Raw genomic sequence first — 15,162 nt, 5'->3', positions numbered from 1 at the left:
GAGAGCTGTAGCGTACGGAGGTGTGTCCTAGGAGGTGTTGAGGCTATATAGGATGTGGAATTCATTGAGTGTTTATTACCCAGAGGTGATGTTGATGAACTCTGTTAAGCCATATCTTCCTCATTACCACTGTGACTGGCTGGAGGACAAATTAGCATTCCCCTACACTGACCTTCTAACGTCACACTGGGACACACCAATAATAAAGGCTAGTTTAAGAGTAAACTCATCTTTTAAGTCCGCTGATTTTAGTGCATCTTTTGTTAAGACAGTTTTTTTTTTCTTGTGTTGTCCTGTGACAACATATAGTAGTAGCTGCAGCATGCTAATCACCTGAGTGTTGCAGTTTCCAGCCCTGTGTGCAGCGCTGTGCCAGTCGTGACCTCAAACACAGAACGACTCTCCCAAGACATACTAGTCGATAGGCCACTGAGCACTGGGGCAAATTATAAGGCCATTATACACAGCGGGACGTGTCCAGGCACAAAGTGGACAAGAGCCTGTTGGCTTTTAATGAAGGGATGTGTTGACCCTGGGTATGTGTCGGAGAGAGTGTGCTAGACATTAAAAGTTTGTTTGTGTGTGTGTGTGTGCGCTGCATTTTCTAGCAGGGCCATAGCTTGTCCCTAAGTGCCTTTGTCAGAGGTGGAGCCTTCAGAGTGGAGGTTTTATAACACTCTAGGGTGCCTGTCTGACTGACTGTTATGAATTACAAGCTATCTTGGCTTTTTTTTCTTGTAGCCTCATATTCCTTCCTTCTCCCTTTTCCCCACTCCTTTTTCTGCTATTTTTTCCCTCATACATCCTTATCCATCACCTTCCCCCAATTTCATACTACCTCTCCTGTCTTGACCTCTTTCTATCCATTATCCCTCTGACCCTCTCTCCTCCTCAGATGGACAGTCTGTTCGGCAGCCTGCCAGAGATGTTGGACTTCCAGAGGGTCTTCCTACAGACCCTGGAGGAGAGGATCGCCTCCTCGCCTGACTTCAGCACTCTCGAGACCCCCTCACAGTTCAAGGTGAGATACACACACACAGAAACATAACACCTTATTGATTAAATGTCCAAAGTGTGTGGATTCCATGAGAATGAGTATACAGACATTCTTCTCAAACCAGGTGATTTTAGCTACTATTCTGACGAAAGGTATGATCTTTTGAGATCTTGATGTTTATAAATAATTGAGGTGGTGTGACAGGAGCATCGCCAGCTGATTTGTAGGTTTGACATGACAAGGTGTGGGGTCTATTGATCGAGGTGGCGGTTCACTGGTTGGATTGTGAGCTGCTGAAAGCTAGTGTACTCAAGAGGTTAGGCGAGAAGGGAGAGGACAGAGGGGGCGTTTGGATAGTCTCCCGAGAGAGGGAGGACAGAGTGCTTCGGTCATGACTTCACATGTTCGCACTCTTTCATCCCCTCTCTCTGTACTCATTTGGCTTTGTGTAGCATCACTCTCTCGCCATCTGTGTATAACACTCAGTCCCTGCCTTTGCTTTTCTCTCACACACTCTTGGTGTACAGAAGCTGCTGTTTTCTCTTGGGGGTTCGTTCCTCTACTACGCTGACCACTTCAAGCTCTACAGCGGCTTCTGCGCCAACCACATCAAGGTCCAGAAGGTCCTGGAGAGAGGTACAACACCCAGCTGAACACATGAAGAATGCATGACGGCCTAAATACACATGAGCCTACAGCATAAAGTGAAATAGAGAATTGACATATAATAAATACATCTGCAGTCACATACTAATTCATAGTGTCCCACACCCCTGCTAAATTCAGCTTCCTTGCACCTACGTTGCATCAGAGACTCCTCACGGCACTCACTGTTGGAAGGTTTGGCCTTCTCTCTTGGGAAACATATCAATTATGTATAAAAGTAAATGTCTCAGAGGGAGACAGTGGATGAAAGTGAGGGAAAGGTTGGGGGAAACAAAATCCACCTTTCATTTTGTGATCGACAGTTTCTAAATATTCAAAGCTATTACCTGTTTTACAAGCAGATAAAGTATGAACAAATACCGGCACTTGCATTCATTAATACACAGACTTTGGATAACCTTGTCCACAAACAGCGGACCGTTACAACCTGAGAGCCCCAATAATTCCTTTCGTCGCCCTCAGCATGTGACCGAGTAGAAATTTTAAAGTTGATTTATGCCTGCTACGATGTCTGCCTTTCTGCCATTATTTGGGAACGCTGCCCAGTGCAGAGATAAATGTAGGAAGATTGGCTTCTTTGCTGACATGGGGGGATGGGGGGGGCAAATTGTGCCGCTTTAATCTGCCACATTACTAGAATTTCGTGGGATATTCCTCAAAGTAAGAAGCAGGATGGATATTTAATAGGATTAGAAGAAGAAAAACACTCCTGAAAAGTCCCTGAGGGGTCAGAATTACTTAGGAGAATAACGTTTGGTAAATATGGTTATCAAAGCAACACTGGTGCATGAAAGAGTTTTCTGCAGTGTTGAATATTTTTGGAAGTTCATGAAAATGATTATTCATATATTATGCCACCATCAGGCTATAAGATCCTTCGCTAAAATGCTTCTTGGATGCAAAATCCTAAATCTGTGATTCGAATGTAAACAGAGGGGTAACCCTCTACCCAGTCAAAGATTCACCGCCTCTATATCTTATTTTAGTTATTCTTTTTTATTTAAGATTTATATGGTCAAACATTACTGACGTTCCTTTTCAAACAGCATCTGAGATCTTGGCATAGTGATTATTCTTAAGTCTGTGGGTAGTGCCAACTTAGCGCAAAATGGCTCCAAGTGCTTGCATGAAGGGAAAAGATGCCAGATTCAAAGTACTCCACTTACAGGGTTCATACACCCTATTCTTTAACCAAAGCTTTCAATGGCGGGTGTACAGTATTGGGCATTTTAGGCCTTTAATTCCACAGGACAAATGAAGACATGAAAGGGAGAGAGAAGGGGAATGACATGCAGCAAAGGGCCACAGGTCAGAGTCAAACCAACGGCCGCTGCATCGAGGAGTAAACCTCTATATATGTGTGCCTGCTCTACCAACTGAGCTAACCCGGCCACTACAGTAATATTAGAACAACATGTAGCACAATAATTGCACAGTACAGATAAGAATAGCCAAGTATAACAAGGGAGATAGTTGCACATTGCACACCGAGTATATAGTTGGCTCAGCGTGGTCAAAACCAGTTGATCCAAGTGAACAGAGATCTGTGGGAGTTTGTCAACCCTTAAAGTAATTATATGCCCGTCTCTGCCATCTTCATCGCCCCCCTCCCTTTCCCATCATGCCAAGGGCCCTGGGTTGCCTTAGTTTCTCCGTTTATTTGTCGACTTGTTAATTGCCTGCCAATTACTCTAGGAGGTGTCGATGCAGCTGCCTGTCTGTGGCTGGGAGTGCTATAATTAATACTTTAATGGCCCCCCTCAGTAAGCATTGTGGAAGCATACTGCTCAGGGAATATGTCATCACCTTTTACAGAAGGCTCATTCTGTATTATACCAGCCATTTCACACTATGCTTTTGGCTTCTCCGTGAACTAAGGAGTCCCAAATTGATCATTTTCACCATGTTTTAAATAAGACAGCTTTAGTATTTAAGTAACTCACCACAGTTCTGCTAGATTAAAAAATAAAAAAAACTATAAACAAACTTTTGCTTTATGAAAGCCGCTTGTCTTCAATTTATTATGATACTCAGAGGTGATGTGCTTAGTGTATTGGGTGCATTATCAGATGTTTACACTTAAATGCTGCAGTGGTCATGGTACTGGAGAAGCCTACACTACCCCCTGCTGGAGAGAGCTTATTGCACCATGATTCTGCACTGACCTGCATACGGCAATTTCAGATCGGAGTTTGGCTTACAACATGGCCACACATTTCTCACTATGTATGCATGAAACAATCAAGAAACACAAACACCAAAAACTGCGTTCCAAATCGCATACTTTGTTTTAGTACGAACTGCAGGTGCCCTTACAAAGTATGTACTGTTGCATGCAGAATGCATACAATTGGACATATTGTTCTTCATAACATTAGGCCTTGAACTTTGACCCTCTTGCTCATATATCTGTCGCAGGCTCTCAAGTCATCAGGCTGTCATCTGTCTGTGCTCTCTTAGCAGCTCAGTCGATGTGATGTAGCTTCCCCTCTGCAGAGGATTGTTGGTCAGAATAGCCAGAAAAGCATACTGCAAAATGCGACCGGATGTAGGACATCCTGGTATTTCTGGCATACTGCATTGACATAAAATGTATTGGAACAAAACTCAATCTTTTTCTGCAATACTTAAAGGGATATTTCACCGTTGGAAAGATGAATATATCTTTAAATTGGGTCACTTATGTAGTAGAAATGTTAACATTTTTTTAGAAATTGGTGGCTTCTAGGCCGAGAAAAGCCAGAAAATGTGTTTTTGGCTCATGTGGATGAAAGACACCAAATCCCAGAATGCACTTGCTTCAGCTGCTTTAGAGTCTACTCCCAAGCCACGCCTACCGTTTACAGACAGACAGTGAGACGATCAACTCAACAAGTGTGTTTTATTGTCATTTCAACCATATACACGAAACAACGTTGGTTCAATTGGTTACACAATTAATATATAAAAACATTATATAAAAACGACATACGAAACATTTAGTGCACACACATGATATGCTCCGTAAAGTTCAGCTAACACATAGCTACTAGCATTAGCGCTTGGTTGGCTGTATCACCAAGTATAAAAAATTGCGTGGAATGTAGAATGGTCGGCATTTAACAGTCACAAACTCCATCAGCAGTTAGCAGTTAGTTGGATACAAGCACCCCCATTTCTGCATCAGGCAGTCTGTGTTAACACAGCACACCTCCACTAGCTAGTCTTAACCGGCGACAGAGCAGCGGGCCTGGTAGCTGGATAGTCCGATACAGCAATTGTTTCCACAACAACAAAAACACAGGAATCTCTGAACTCGCGTTGGGAGTTTCGTTGAAGTTGGATGTAGTCCAATTTGTTGTCTAATGAGCGGACACTTGCAAGCAGGATGGATGGAACAGGTGGCCGGCAATCGTTAGCTTTCCAGCAGCACTCTCGTTCAACGTTCCCCGCTGATGATGTCCCTTTATCGGCCAGAGGCATCGAGCAACACCGCTGGTCTCCATAGCAGGCGGGCGAAGCTGTGTCGAGTATTCCGTCTGTAATAAAGTGTCCAGCATATTCTCCGATCTGTAGCAATGTATCCCGGTGGTACACGTGTGCGGTAGATTTTTTTCCACAATACAGAGATCTCTCCTCTCAGGGGAACATGAGGGAGGGAAGCACAGTCATTCAAAAATACTACCGGGTTTCTACTGAGACAAAGCTTAATGCTAAATCGGTGAAGTAGCCCTTTAATAGTATGGTAGTATTGGATTGGACCTAAATATAGTCAACTGCTGAAAGATTCATGTTAATTCAGTTTGTATTTGTTTTTCAGCTAAGACCGATCAGGCATTCAAGGAATTCCTGGATGCGAGGAACCCCACCAAGCAGCACTCATCCACCCTGGAGTCCTACCTGATTAAACCAGTGCAGAGGGTTCTCAAGTATCCACTGCTGCTCAGGGAGCTGGTCTCCCTCACTGATGCTGATAGCGAGGAGCACTACCACCTCACCGGTAGGGAGAAAACATTACATTTAAAGACAAATGCACATCCACACACATGGAGGATGTGCTATAAATACAGGCCATGTTCACACTTGTCATTTCAGTGTCTTCTTGTCTTGCTATCTTGCCTGGGAGCATTAAGTGATAGATCTTGGCACATAAGACATGGCAGTTTTCCCCTACACAATGCACACACAATGAGCAAATACAACTTGCTACTGTAATGCAAAGCACCCGCGTATGCAGTCAAGAATTGATCCCTTGATCCCGGTTACTTCATTCTGTTCTTGTCCCTACAGAGGCTCTGAAAGCCATGGAGAAGGTGGCCAGCCACATCAATGAGATGCAGAAGATCTACGAGGATTACGGCTCTGTGTTTGATCAGCTAGTTTCTGAGCAGAGTGGCCACGATAAAGAGGTAAATGCACATTTCATAAGATTTATAATCATTATACTAAATATTTAAAGTTGCCTTGGTGGCAGTTGTACACGGAGCAGTTTCCCAGGACACCTGCTACAAAGGCTTCTTGTTAAATAAAATACTAAATATTTATCACAATCAGTGATTGACTACTTCAACCTAGTTAACTATTTGTACATTATCAAAGTGGGGCTGTTTAGCTCATTATGTTGTTTATGCTGTCTTCTGTGCATTGGCTCCGGGGATTGAATACATTTAAAAATTGATTAAATATTTAGTTGGTAGCTACTGCAGTATACATATTCAAAGTGAATGCTAAATAATGTTGTCTAGGTTATGTATTTAAACAGCGCTCAGACAAAAACTATCAGTTTGCTTGAAAGTCAGCTGTCACCCCATGCACAAACAGAATTCTGTAGTGTCTATGCAGCGCCATTCATAGACATGGATACTTGGTATGTATCACACAGCAGTATGCTCCAGCAAAAAGCCCAACGTCTGGCTTGTTATTCTTCTGTCTCTCCCTCTGTTTTTGTAAACAGTCTCCTGTGTCTCTCTCAGGTCACAGAGATTTCTATGGGAGAGTTTCTCATGCATTCCTCAGTGGTTTGGCTCAATCCGCATACATCTTTGGGTCGCATGAGAAAAGACCCCGAAATGACCGTGTTTGGTGAGTCTGCACTCTACCCTCAACTTCCACCCTGCTACACTCCAAATGTTTTTGGCAATCAATTTCTTGACGGTTATTCCTATTAAACACCAGATACTGTTTCGCCTTAAAGGCTTTGGGCACAAATGACCATATAGCAGACCATTTTGTATGCTACCTGTGGATTTTTGCAGTTTAAGTTTAATCAGTACAAACCAAGTGTCTTGGGTTTTCTGTAGAGCCACACAGAATTGTGTCTGCAATAGCACTCACGCATCCAGATCTGTAGTGCTTTAAGGCTTCAAGCTGGCATCTAAAATGCTTCTGTGGGTTGCACTCCTTTAGTCGCTTTCCCCAAGAGGCATTCGCAGTAAAAACTAAGACACTGATGTGTTCTCTCTCACCAGTGTTCAAGAAAGCGGTGATATTGGTCTACAGGGAAAACAAGCTGAAGAAGAAGATGGTAAGCATTGTGTCTATTGCATTCATTTACTCACAAGCCACAAATAGTGTATTTGGTGTGAAACTTAGCATTTTTCTCTTCTCCCCTATGTGACATTCTCTACGTGATGACCAGACCAACGCTCGTTCAGCGCTTTCTCACGGAGATTCGGACCCCTTTAAGTTCCGTTGGCTCATTCCACTCTCTGCGCTGCAGGTCAGGTTGGGAAATACTGCAGGTACAGTAAGAGGCTGGCAAACTGCCACAGTATCCCCACTAAATCACTCACAAAGTACATCCACTAAATATTTTTGTTCTTTCTCCCCCTTCGTATTTCCCCACACAAACCCCCAAAGCTCATTCTCCTTGCCCACACACCTGACATTTCTGCTCCGTCCCTCCTTATCTCCTTCTGAAGCCATAAACCATATTTGGACTGTGATTAAAAGCCCTCTCCTTTATTCCCTCACTCTCACAGGGACAGGCACAGAAAGCAGCTGCATCTGGGAGCTGATTCACTCCAGGTCTGAAGTGGAAGGGAGACCGGAGACCGTCTTCCAGCTGTGTAGCAGGTCAGAGATTAAACTTTCAGGTGGAATCGGTGATGATTTAATGTTGGTATGCATTCATAGAACCCATTACACATACCACAATTATACTTTTTGTAAAGAATAATTAGGTTTATTATGTTAGTCTTATTTTTGCTTTTTTAACACTGTACTCGCAAGTAATTTGCTTTCCAACGGGGCAAGAAATGAAAGCAGTCAGGTGGTTAGACAGATTTAGCCAGATTATCTAACCCACTTTATTTGGACCAAACTCAAAGTGTGCGTGGCCATAGTGTCATTTTAAAGTAATAATTTCTCACGATACACAACCATGGCAAGTACAGTTGGTCAACGTTGAACCAGAACATAAATGTAACATATGTAAACGATCACTTGTGATAGATGTTTACGGACAGTTTAGATAATCATATTAGCGTCCAAAAAAAGGTTTGGTTAAACTTTGCTTTTTACAATCTGTCTGGTGGTGTTAGAAAAGCAAGCATTTAAAAGGTCTTTTAGAAATGTTAGTATTCACAGGTCTTATTGTTGATATTACTGATGGAAAGCATGGTCAAGGCTACAAAAAAGGACCCAAGTGATTATCAGCTGGAATTATCTTGTAATTTATTCAATTCAAAAGTTCCAACCTCATTAAAGTAAATTAAAATGGCTAAGTGATAATTCAGCTTAAGAAAATGAATCCTATTTAATCAAATATCTTTTTTATGGTTCGACAAGCAAAATAAATGCTTTCTTTTTTGATACCATTCTCATTTAAAGCTCTTAACATTTTAGAGGTCACAACTATACCTGTAATGATTTACAATATTTGTAAAACAGAAAATGTATATCCACTCGAACATTTAAAATTCTCTCTCCCCCCCCCCCCAATTCATGTAGCATATTTTCAGATTTAGTTTAATCTTGTAAAGCCTTTTTTTCATTTTCATGTCACGGTCCCTAAACAAGACGCATTAGGGTACAGCATGTCTTCCAATGGATCCTGTTTGCTGCTGTTGTTTTAGCATTTAACAGTAAAAACTGTCTACATGGGGATAGTAGTGAGGGTGAAGCCTGTGGCCCAATTAATTCTCATTACACACTGTGAAATTGGGATCACTCCTAATGAATTACCTCACCCATTTCGCTGGAGACACATTGGAACTCTCACCAATCCCGTTAATCTATATTTAGCATCAGAAATCAAGTTGAACATATCCTGTGCTCATGTTACTATGGTACCTCTGCTGTGTCCTCCTCAGTGTGCCAGAGAACAAGGTCAACATCATCAAGGTGATCCGCTCCATCCTCAGGGAGAACGTGAAGAGGAACATGAGGAGCGAGGGCACGTTGGAGAGGGGCTGTAAGGAGCGCCTGGTCCCCCTGCGCAGCGCCCTGCCCTCCTCCGCCAGGATAGGTGAGCGTTCAGAAGTATCTCATGTAAATATCTGTGCAGGAGATATTTCTTTCAATTAAAGATCTATAAACAAAATTCGACAGTTGTTTCCAGTACCAGGTACTGCCTCATGGGAAGTTTTCCTATAAAAACATCTCCACAGGGCAGAGGAGGGATTCTTGCTGACTGCTATTTAGCTTTTAAAACCATCTACTGTGTAATGCTAAGTATGCATGTATTTTAGAGATAATCGTATCTCACTTTTTAGGTCATAAAGTGCTAGAGGGGCTGAGGGTGCAAGTGTTTGCTCAGATAAGAGTGGCATTTCTAACTTCCATCTCCACATTTGTTACTAGGTTCCACCAGGGCTTCCTGGTTGTGTAAGCAGCCACTTGGAGATTTCGCCGCCCAGGCTGGGAATCCCAAGCTGGGGCCAGACTCAGATGAGGGGAGCCTGAGCAGTGGAACCTACAGTTTATCTGGGGCTCCTCCACCTTGCACCTCCTCTGAAATGCACATCCTCCCTGTCCAGCAGAACTGGCCTCGGACACCTGGATCCAGCTTGCAAACCCGCTCCACCTCTGCTGTGAAAGAGTCTGATATTTTAAGTGATGATGATGATGATGATGATGGCTTTAGCGAGGGGGGAACAAGGAGGGGCAGTGGAGACAGCAGTTCCCCAACTAGCGCCATTGAGGCTCAGTTCCTCCAACTTAAACTCTCAGAGGACGCTGCACCAGCTCCCTGTGTTCAACCTGAGGGAGTGGGGGACACTCCAGAGACCCAACCCAAACTGATGCGAGGACACTTTAATGCTATTAAGAGGAATACCAACAGTTTGAGGAGGAGCCAAGGTGCACTGTTAAACATGAAGGCACACAGCACGTCACTGGACAGCCAGACAGACGCAGCATCGTCGTCAGGGGTCATGGACATCAACACATTGTTGGAGAGAGAGTTCAGCGTCCAAAGTCTGGCTTCTGTAGTGAATGAAGACTGTTTCTATGACCCCGCTGAGAGCTGTGCCACTGAATCTGGAAATGCCACCTCATCATAGGGGACTGGATGGGTAGAGCAGATCTATACTGTACCAGGGCCACAAGGCAATGGTCATAAAAGGTGAGAGACTCTGACCAAAGCCCCTGTGGCTCACTGCAGGCTCTACTAGTGTGGCTGTGAAGCTGTGCCTAAACTCGGAAGTCGCTTTTGTAAGCCACAAACCTGCCAGCTAAAAAGTTAGGTGTAAAATATCAGTTCTGATAAGAAGCCTTGGCTGACAGACCCAGTTTCTCCCCCTAGAGAGGTGAAGTGAGGTGATTTCTGTCCCAATGATGATACCTGTAATAATGGAGAGAATGTCCTCGTCAGTACCAAAAGTTAAGAGGAAGAAAGTCCGCAGTGCATATAGAGCCATGTTTTTGGAGGCACAGTTTGCCGGGCAGCAGGCCTTCACACAGAGGTCATGGGTTCAGGGTTGGTAAAATTTTCATTTGGTGTCACAGAACCAAACACTGTAGGTCATTGGTTATTACGAATTACCTTTTTGTTAAAAGTGAAAGGTGGCACTGATTAAAGGCTATCACAGACTAAAAAGATCCATCCAAAGAGCTGTGGTGTTCATGTCAGACTTCCTGAAAAGAGATGCTGGCTGGCCTAAACAAACGGGACACCGACTTACGCAACTAAGCCTTTTTGTGCACTAAAGTACAAAGTTTGCCCATAAATTTGAAATATTTTTTATCTGTACAGGTTTTAATGTTATTAATGCTGTTTTTATTTATTAATAGATTTCATTATGTATATCTTAGCAAACTAACTTTTTGGGTGAAGGCTTGAAACTGTTGGCTAAAGATTTGGTCCATTAGTAAAAAAAAAAAAAAAATATATATATATATATATGCAATACCGCTTGACATTTTTTTTTCCACTTCATTTTAAATGTAGCCTACCGTCTTTCTCTGAAGATTGTAATTTTCAGTTTATGCATTGAAATGTACAAGTGTTTTTTAGATCTGGCTGCCTAATTGAATGATTTAAACTGCAATATGTTTAAAAGCCAATGTTTCTTTTTGTTTGTGTCCGGTATATATAATCTTTTCTATCTTTGAAACATTAATGTATTCTCTTACACATATTTGACACTGTACAGGTAAGAACAATGCAGGAATTAGCAATAAATGCAGCTGATATTTTTGTAAAAGCTTTGTTTGCCATAGTATAAAGTACATGTTGAGGTACTATATATAAAAAAGGCAAACCACTGCTACATTCTTTACCTTCTCAGCTCAACCTTACCATGCCTTTAATGCTAGCATACCAATGAATGTGAATGCCCCATTCTTATGGAATTGTTTTATAAATAAAGTTTTATCTGAATGACGCCTGGAGAACAATGCTTTCAACTTGCCCTTCAAAGTGTCATTTTTGTTCTGACGGGTAAAGCAGTGCTGGGAAGTGTCTCATCTCAGGCTTGGTCCCTGGGCAGTCCCTGATTAGCTGTCATAAGAAATGCAGGTATTGGATTAAAAAAAATAAAATAAAAATAATTCCTCAATAGAATATCTAATTATCTGACAGAAGTGGGGCACAGTTACATAAAGTAAGAGCTTTACTGCAGTGCTTGGATTTTATACACTGTGTGAAATTAACCTAGCTACATGTTGGGACATTTTCAATTGGCTGAGCACATTTAGCATCACCACAAGGACAATTAATTAGATTTAATTATATTGGGCACTACCCAAAAAGGAGGTGAACGGAATTTAATGATGGTGCTTAAGCGAGCCTATGTATGTAACATTTGTTGTACAACATATGTGACGATAATGTTTATGGTAAAACTTAGGAGCACAGGTACAAAAGAGTCATAAAATCAACTCAATATCCGCTAAACGGCAATTTCTAAATTAAGTGTGGTAACATTAGCCACCGTAAGCTACTGGTCATACCAGACAAAGTATGGCTGTAGCCGCAAAACCCTTAGTATCAAATTTTGCGTGTTTTATTACTTGTAAAATGTCTCGCTTTAAAGAATCTAATTCAGTCTGTTAGAAGACTGCTTGGGGTGTTTAAGGTTGGGAGTTTGATTCCTATCAAATGCAAATTATTTTTATGTCCGATGTCCAGAGGAAAGTCACTCTATACTCTTACCTTTTTTCGACATACTATGACTTTATCACTTTTTTCAACATACTATTTTTAAATCAAATTTTTCAACATACTATACTGTGCCTAGGGCATGTGCCCTAGGGTGTCTTAGGTTGGGAGTTTGATTCCCATCAAACGCAAATTATTTTTTAAGTCAATGTCCAGAGGAAAGTCACTCTATACTATGACTTTTAATGGTTTTTTTTCCACATGCTTTAGTATGTATATATTTTAAAAGATTTTCGACATACTATACTATACATACTATACTATGTATATTGTATACAATACACATATTGTGACTTTTTTTCAACATACTATACTATGACTTTTTAATCATTTTTTTTCAACATACTAGGACTTTTTCTACATACTATACTATGACTATCACTTTTTTCGACACACTATACTATGACTTAATGTTTTTTTCCACATGCTTTAGTATGTATATATTTTAAAAGATTTTCGACATACTATACTATTTTCGACATACTATACTATGTATATTGTATAAAATACACATATTGTGACTTTTTTCAACATACTATACTATGACTTTTTAATCATTTTTTTTCAATATACTAGGACTTTTTCGACATACTATACTTTTCTATTCTTTTTGACCGACTTGTTCTTTAGCTCAGTCTGTTAGAAGACAGGTTGGGGTGTATTGGATTGGGAGTTTGAGCCTATAAAGTGCTAATACATTTTTAAGTCAAATGTCCAGAGGAAAGTCACTCTATACTATGACTTTTTTTCGACACACTATACTATGACTTTTAATGTTTTTTCCACATACTTTAGTATGCCTTTTTTTTTAAATCACTTTTTTCAACATACTATATTATGCCTTTTTTTGTTTTAAAAATCACTTGAGTTTTTTACAATTACTTTTTAATCACTTTTTTCCAACATACAATACTTTCATTTGTTCTGTAGCTCATTCTGTTAGAAAACTGGTTGGGGTGTCTTAGGTTGGGAGCTTGAGTCCCATCAAGTGCAAATTATTTTTTAAGTCAGATGTCCAAAGGAAAGTCACTCCATACTATACTTTTTCAAGACTTTTTTTCGACATACTATACTATGACTTTTTCACTTTTTTGACATACTACACTTATTTTTTAAGTCAGATGTCCAGAGGACATATACTATACAACATACTATGACTTTTTAATGTTTTTATTCGACATATTATACTATGACTTTTTAATGTTTTTATTTGACATACCACATTTTTGGAACCGAACCTGCGACAAGGACTGAACCTCTGTACATGGGACGCACGCTCAACCAGATGAGCTACCCAGGCGCCCGACAGTTTCATTTTCATTTTTCTTTCAACTAACACAAAAAAAATAAAAAAATAATCAGTTTTGCGTCTTTCGCGATATGTTGCAGCCTTTCGCAATGTGTTTATTGCGCCAGTTGATATCGCGATGATGATAAAAACAATATTGTGCAGCCCTAATTTATATTAATCATTTATACAGTATATCATGTGTATTTATTATAATAATAATAATAATAATAATAAATGTATTATAGATATGAGCGTGTGTGTCCTGAGTGCATTAACATTACTTAGAGTGGTCTACTTGTGATCCGATCACGTAGGATTTTAATACCAGGTCAAAACGGGGCCTCTCTCTCTACATATCTAAATGTTTACATGTCTTTCTCTGTCAATTTCTGTCTGTTGTAAAGAAACAGTGGCGCAGAGAGGCAAAACATTTAAACTCATTTCAAACTAATTTTTTTCTCTTTATTTTGCATCCTCCATTCCTTTCCCACATTTTTAGATAATTATACTGCTTCACCATCACTGCTTACCATGCTTAATCAAGTCTTATTTAGGGATCCATACTTAATTCAAGCCTAAAAATGTTCCACATCGTTCATTCGTTAGTTTTATACAACTTAAATATTATTTTCGTACTTTTTGAAAATATTGAACACAGCCGTTTGAGATTTCTTAAATTTGACCCACCCATTACCCATTTTACCAACTCATTCAATTTAGCTTTTCAGCATTCACAAGCATTGTCTGCAAGAAATGCATTTTCTAGTTTGTTCTAAGAGAGTATACTTTTTACTTCACTACACCTTTTTATTTTGCATATGTATGTTATACAAAACATAGCACGACTGATCAAATAATCATAAATGCATAATAAAAATGGTAAATACCTTAATAACTTAAACTGTTGCTTGTTCATCTTTGCTATATACAATATGTGTCCGATACCTTACAACCGATTTGACGTGATGATGTTATGACTCACCTGTACCTGCACTCGGTTCTCCTGCGAGGCTGGTGGAAACAGTAGCTAGTGGTACTCCTCTGGCTTTAATTTGTGTACAGTGGGCAGCTGAAGTTATTTATAGGCTTAAAGAAATGATATGGTCCAAACAACCAAAAATCATCTCAGCGTGACATAACAAATATCTCTACTAGCTAATGCACAGGTGCATCTCATCAGCGGCTAATTACTTTCCCCTTGCGCGTGACGTCAGTTCTCGCCCTCCAATCTCTTCCCACACATGCTATCGTCTTACAAAATAAAAGCTTATAACACAAAACCACCACATAGCTATCTTGATAACACACAGTATAAAGGCTGCCAACTTGGAAGCTCTGCATACCATATCTGCCATGTAGATCTAATGGAATCCTGATTGTGGTTGAAGATTAACACTCACCAATCATCAAAACTGAGTGAATTCTCCCTCTGGCAAGTCAACCTTAGCCTGCCATCTGCCACACTGGCAGGCAACAGCCCTGCCATGTTCTGTTGGTGATAATCCGTTCTAGCTTTAAAAAAAAATGAATATTTAAAACTGCTAATAACACATCTATTCTTTATTTTTAACACAAAACATAGAACTCACGCCATTGACACGTCACCTCCCCATCTGAACCCCCCAT

At 40.6% G+C, this 15,162-nt stretch overlaps 1 protein-coding gene across 4 annotated transcripts in view; it reads left to right on the top strand.

Moving 5' to 3' along the window:
* Positions 1-11,469, top strand: part of tiam2a (TIAM Rac1 associated GEF 2a) — a 77,437-nt gene extending 65,968 nt beyond the window's left edge. For all 4 annotated transcript variants that reach the window (XM_078277209.1, XM_078277206.1, XM_078277208.1 and 1 more), the window contains exons 18-27: positions 896-1,021; positions 1,525-1,633; positions 5,463-5,642; positions 5,933-6,051; positions 6,616-6,724; positions 7,111-7,166; positions 7,281-7,383; positions 7,624-7,717; positions 8,956-9,110; positions 9,446-11,469. In XM_078277209.1, the coding sequence (XP_078133335.1) occupies positions 896-1,021; positions 1,525-1,633; positions 5,463-5,642; positions 5,933-6,051; positions 6,616-6,724; positions 7,111-7,166; positions 7,281-7,383; positions 7,624-7,717; positions 8,956-9,110; positions 9,446-10,146 (1,752 nt within the window). In that variant the 3' untranslated portion in view covers positions 10,147-11,469. The remainder of the gene's footprint in view (positions 1-895; positions 1,022-1,524; positions 1,634-5,462; positions 5,643-5,932; positions 6,052-6,615; positions 6,725-7,110; positions 7,167-7,280; positions 7,384-7,623; positions 7,718-8,955; positions 9,111-9,445) is intronic.
* Positions 11,470-15,162: the final 3,693 nt, after the last annotated feature.

Source organism: Sander vitreus, chromosome 20 (assembly GCF_031162955.1).
Source record: "Sander vitreus isolate 19-12246 chromosome 20, sanVit1, whole genome shotgun sequence".
NCBI classification, from domain to species: domain Eukaryota; kingdom Metazoa; phylum Chordata; class Actinopteri; order Perciformes; family Percidae; genus Sander; species Sander vitreus.
This window is presented reverse-complemented; position numbering and strand designations above follow the sequence as displayed.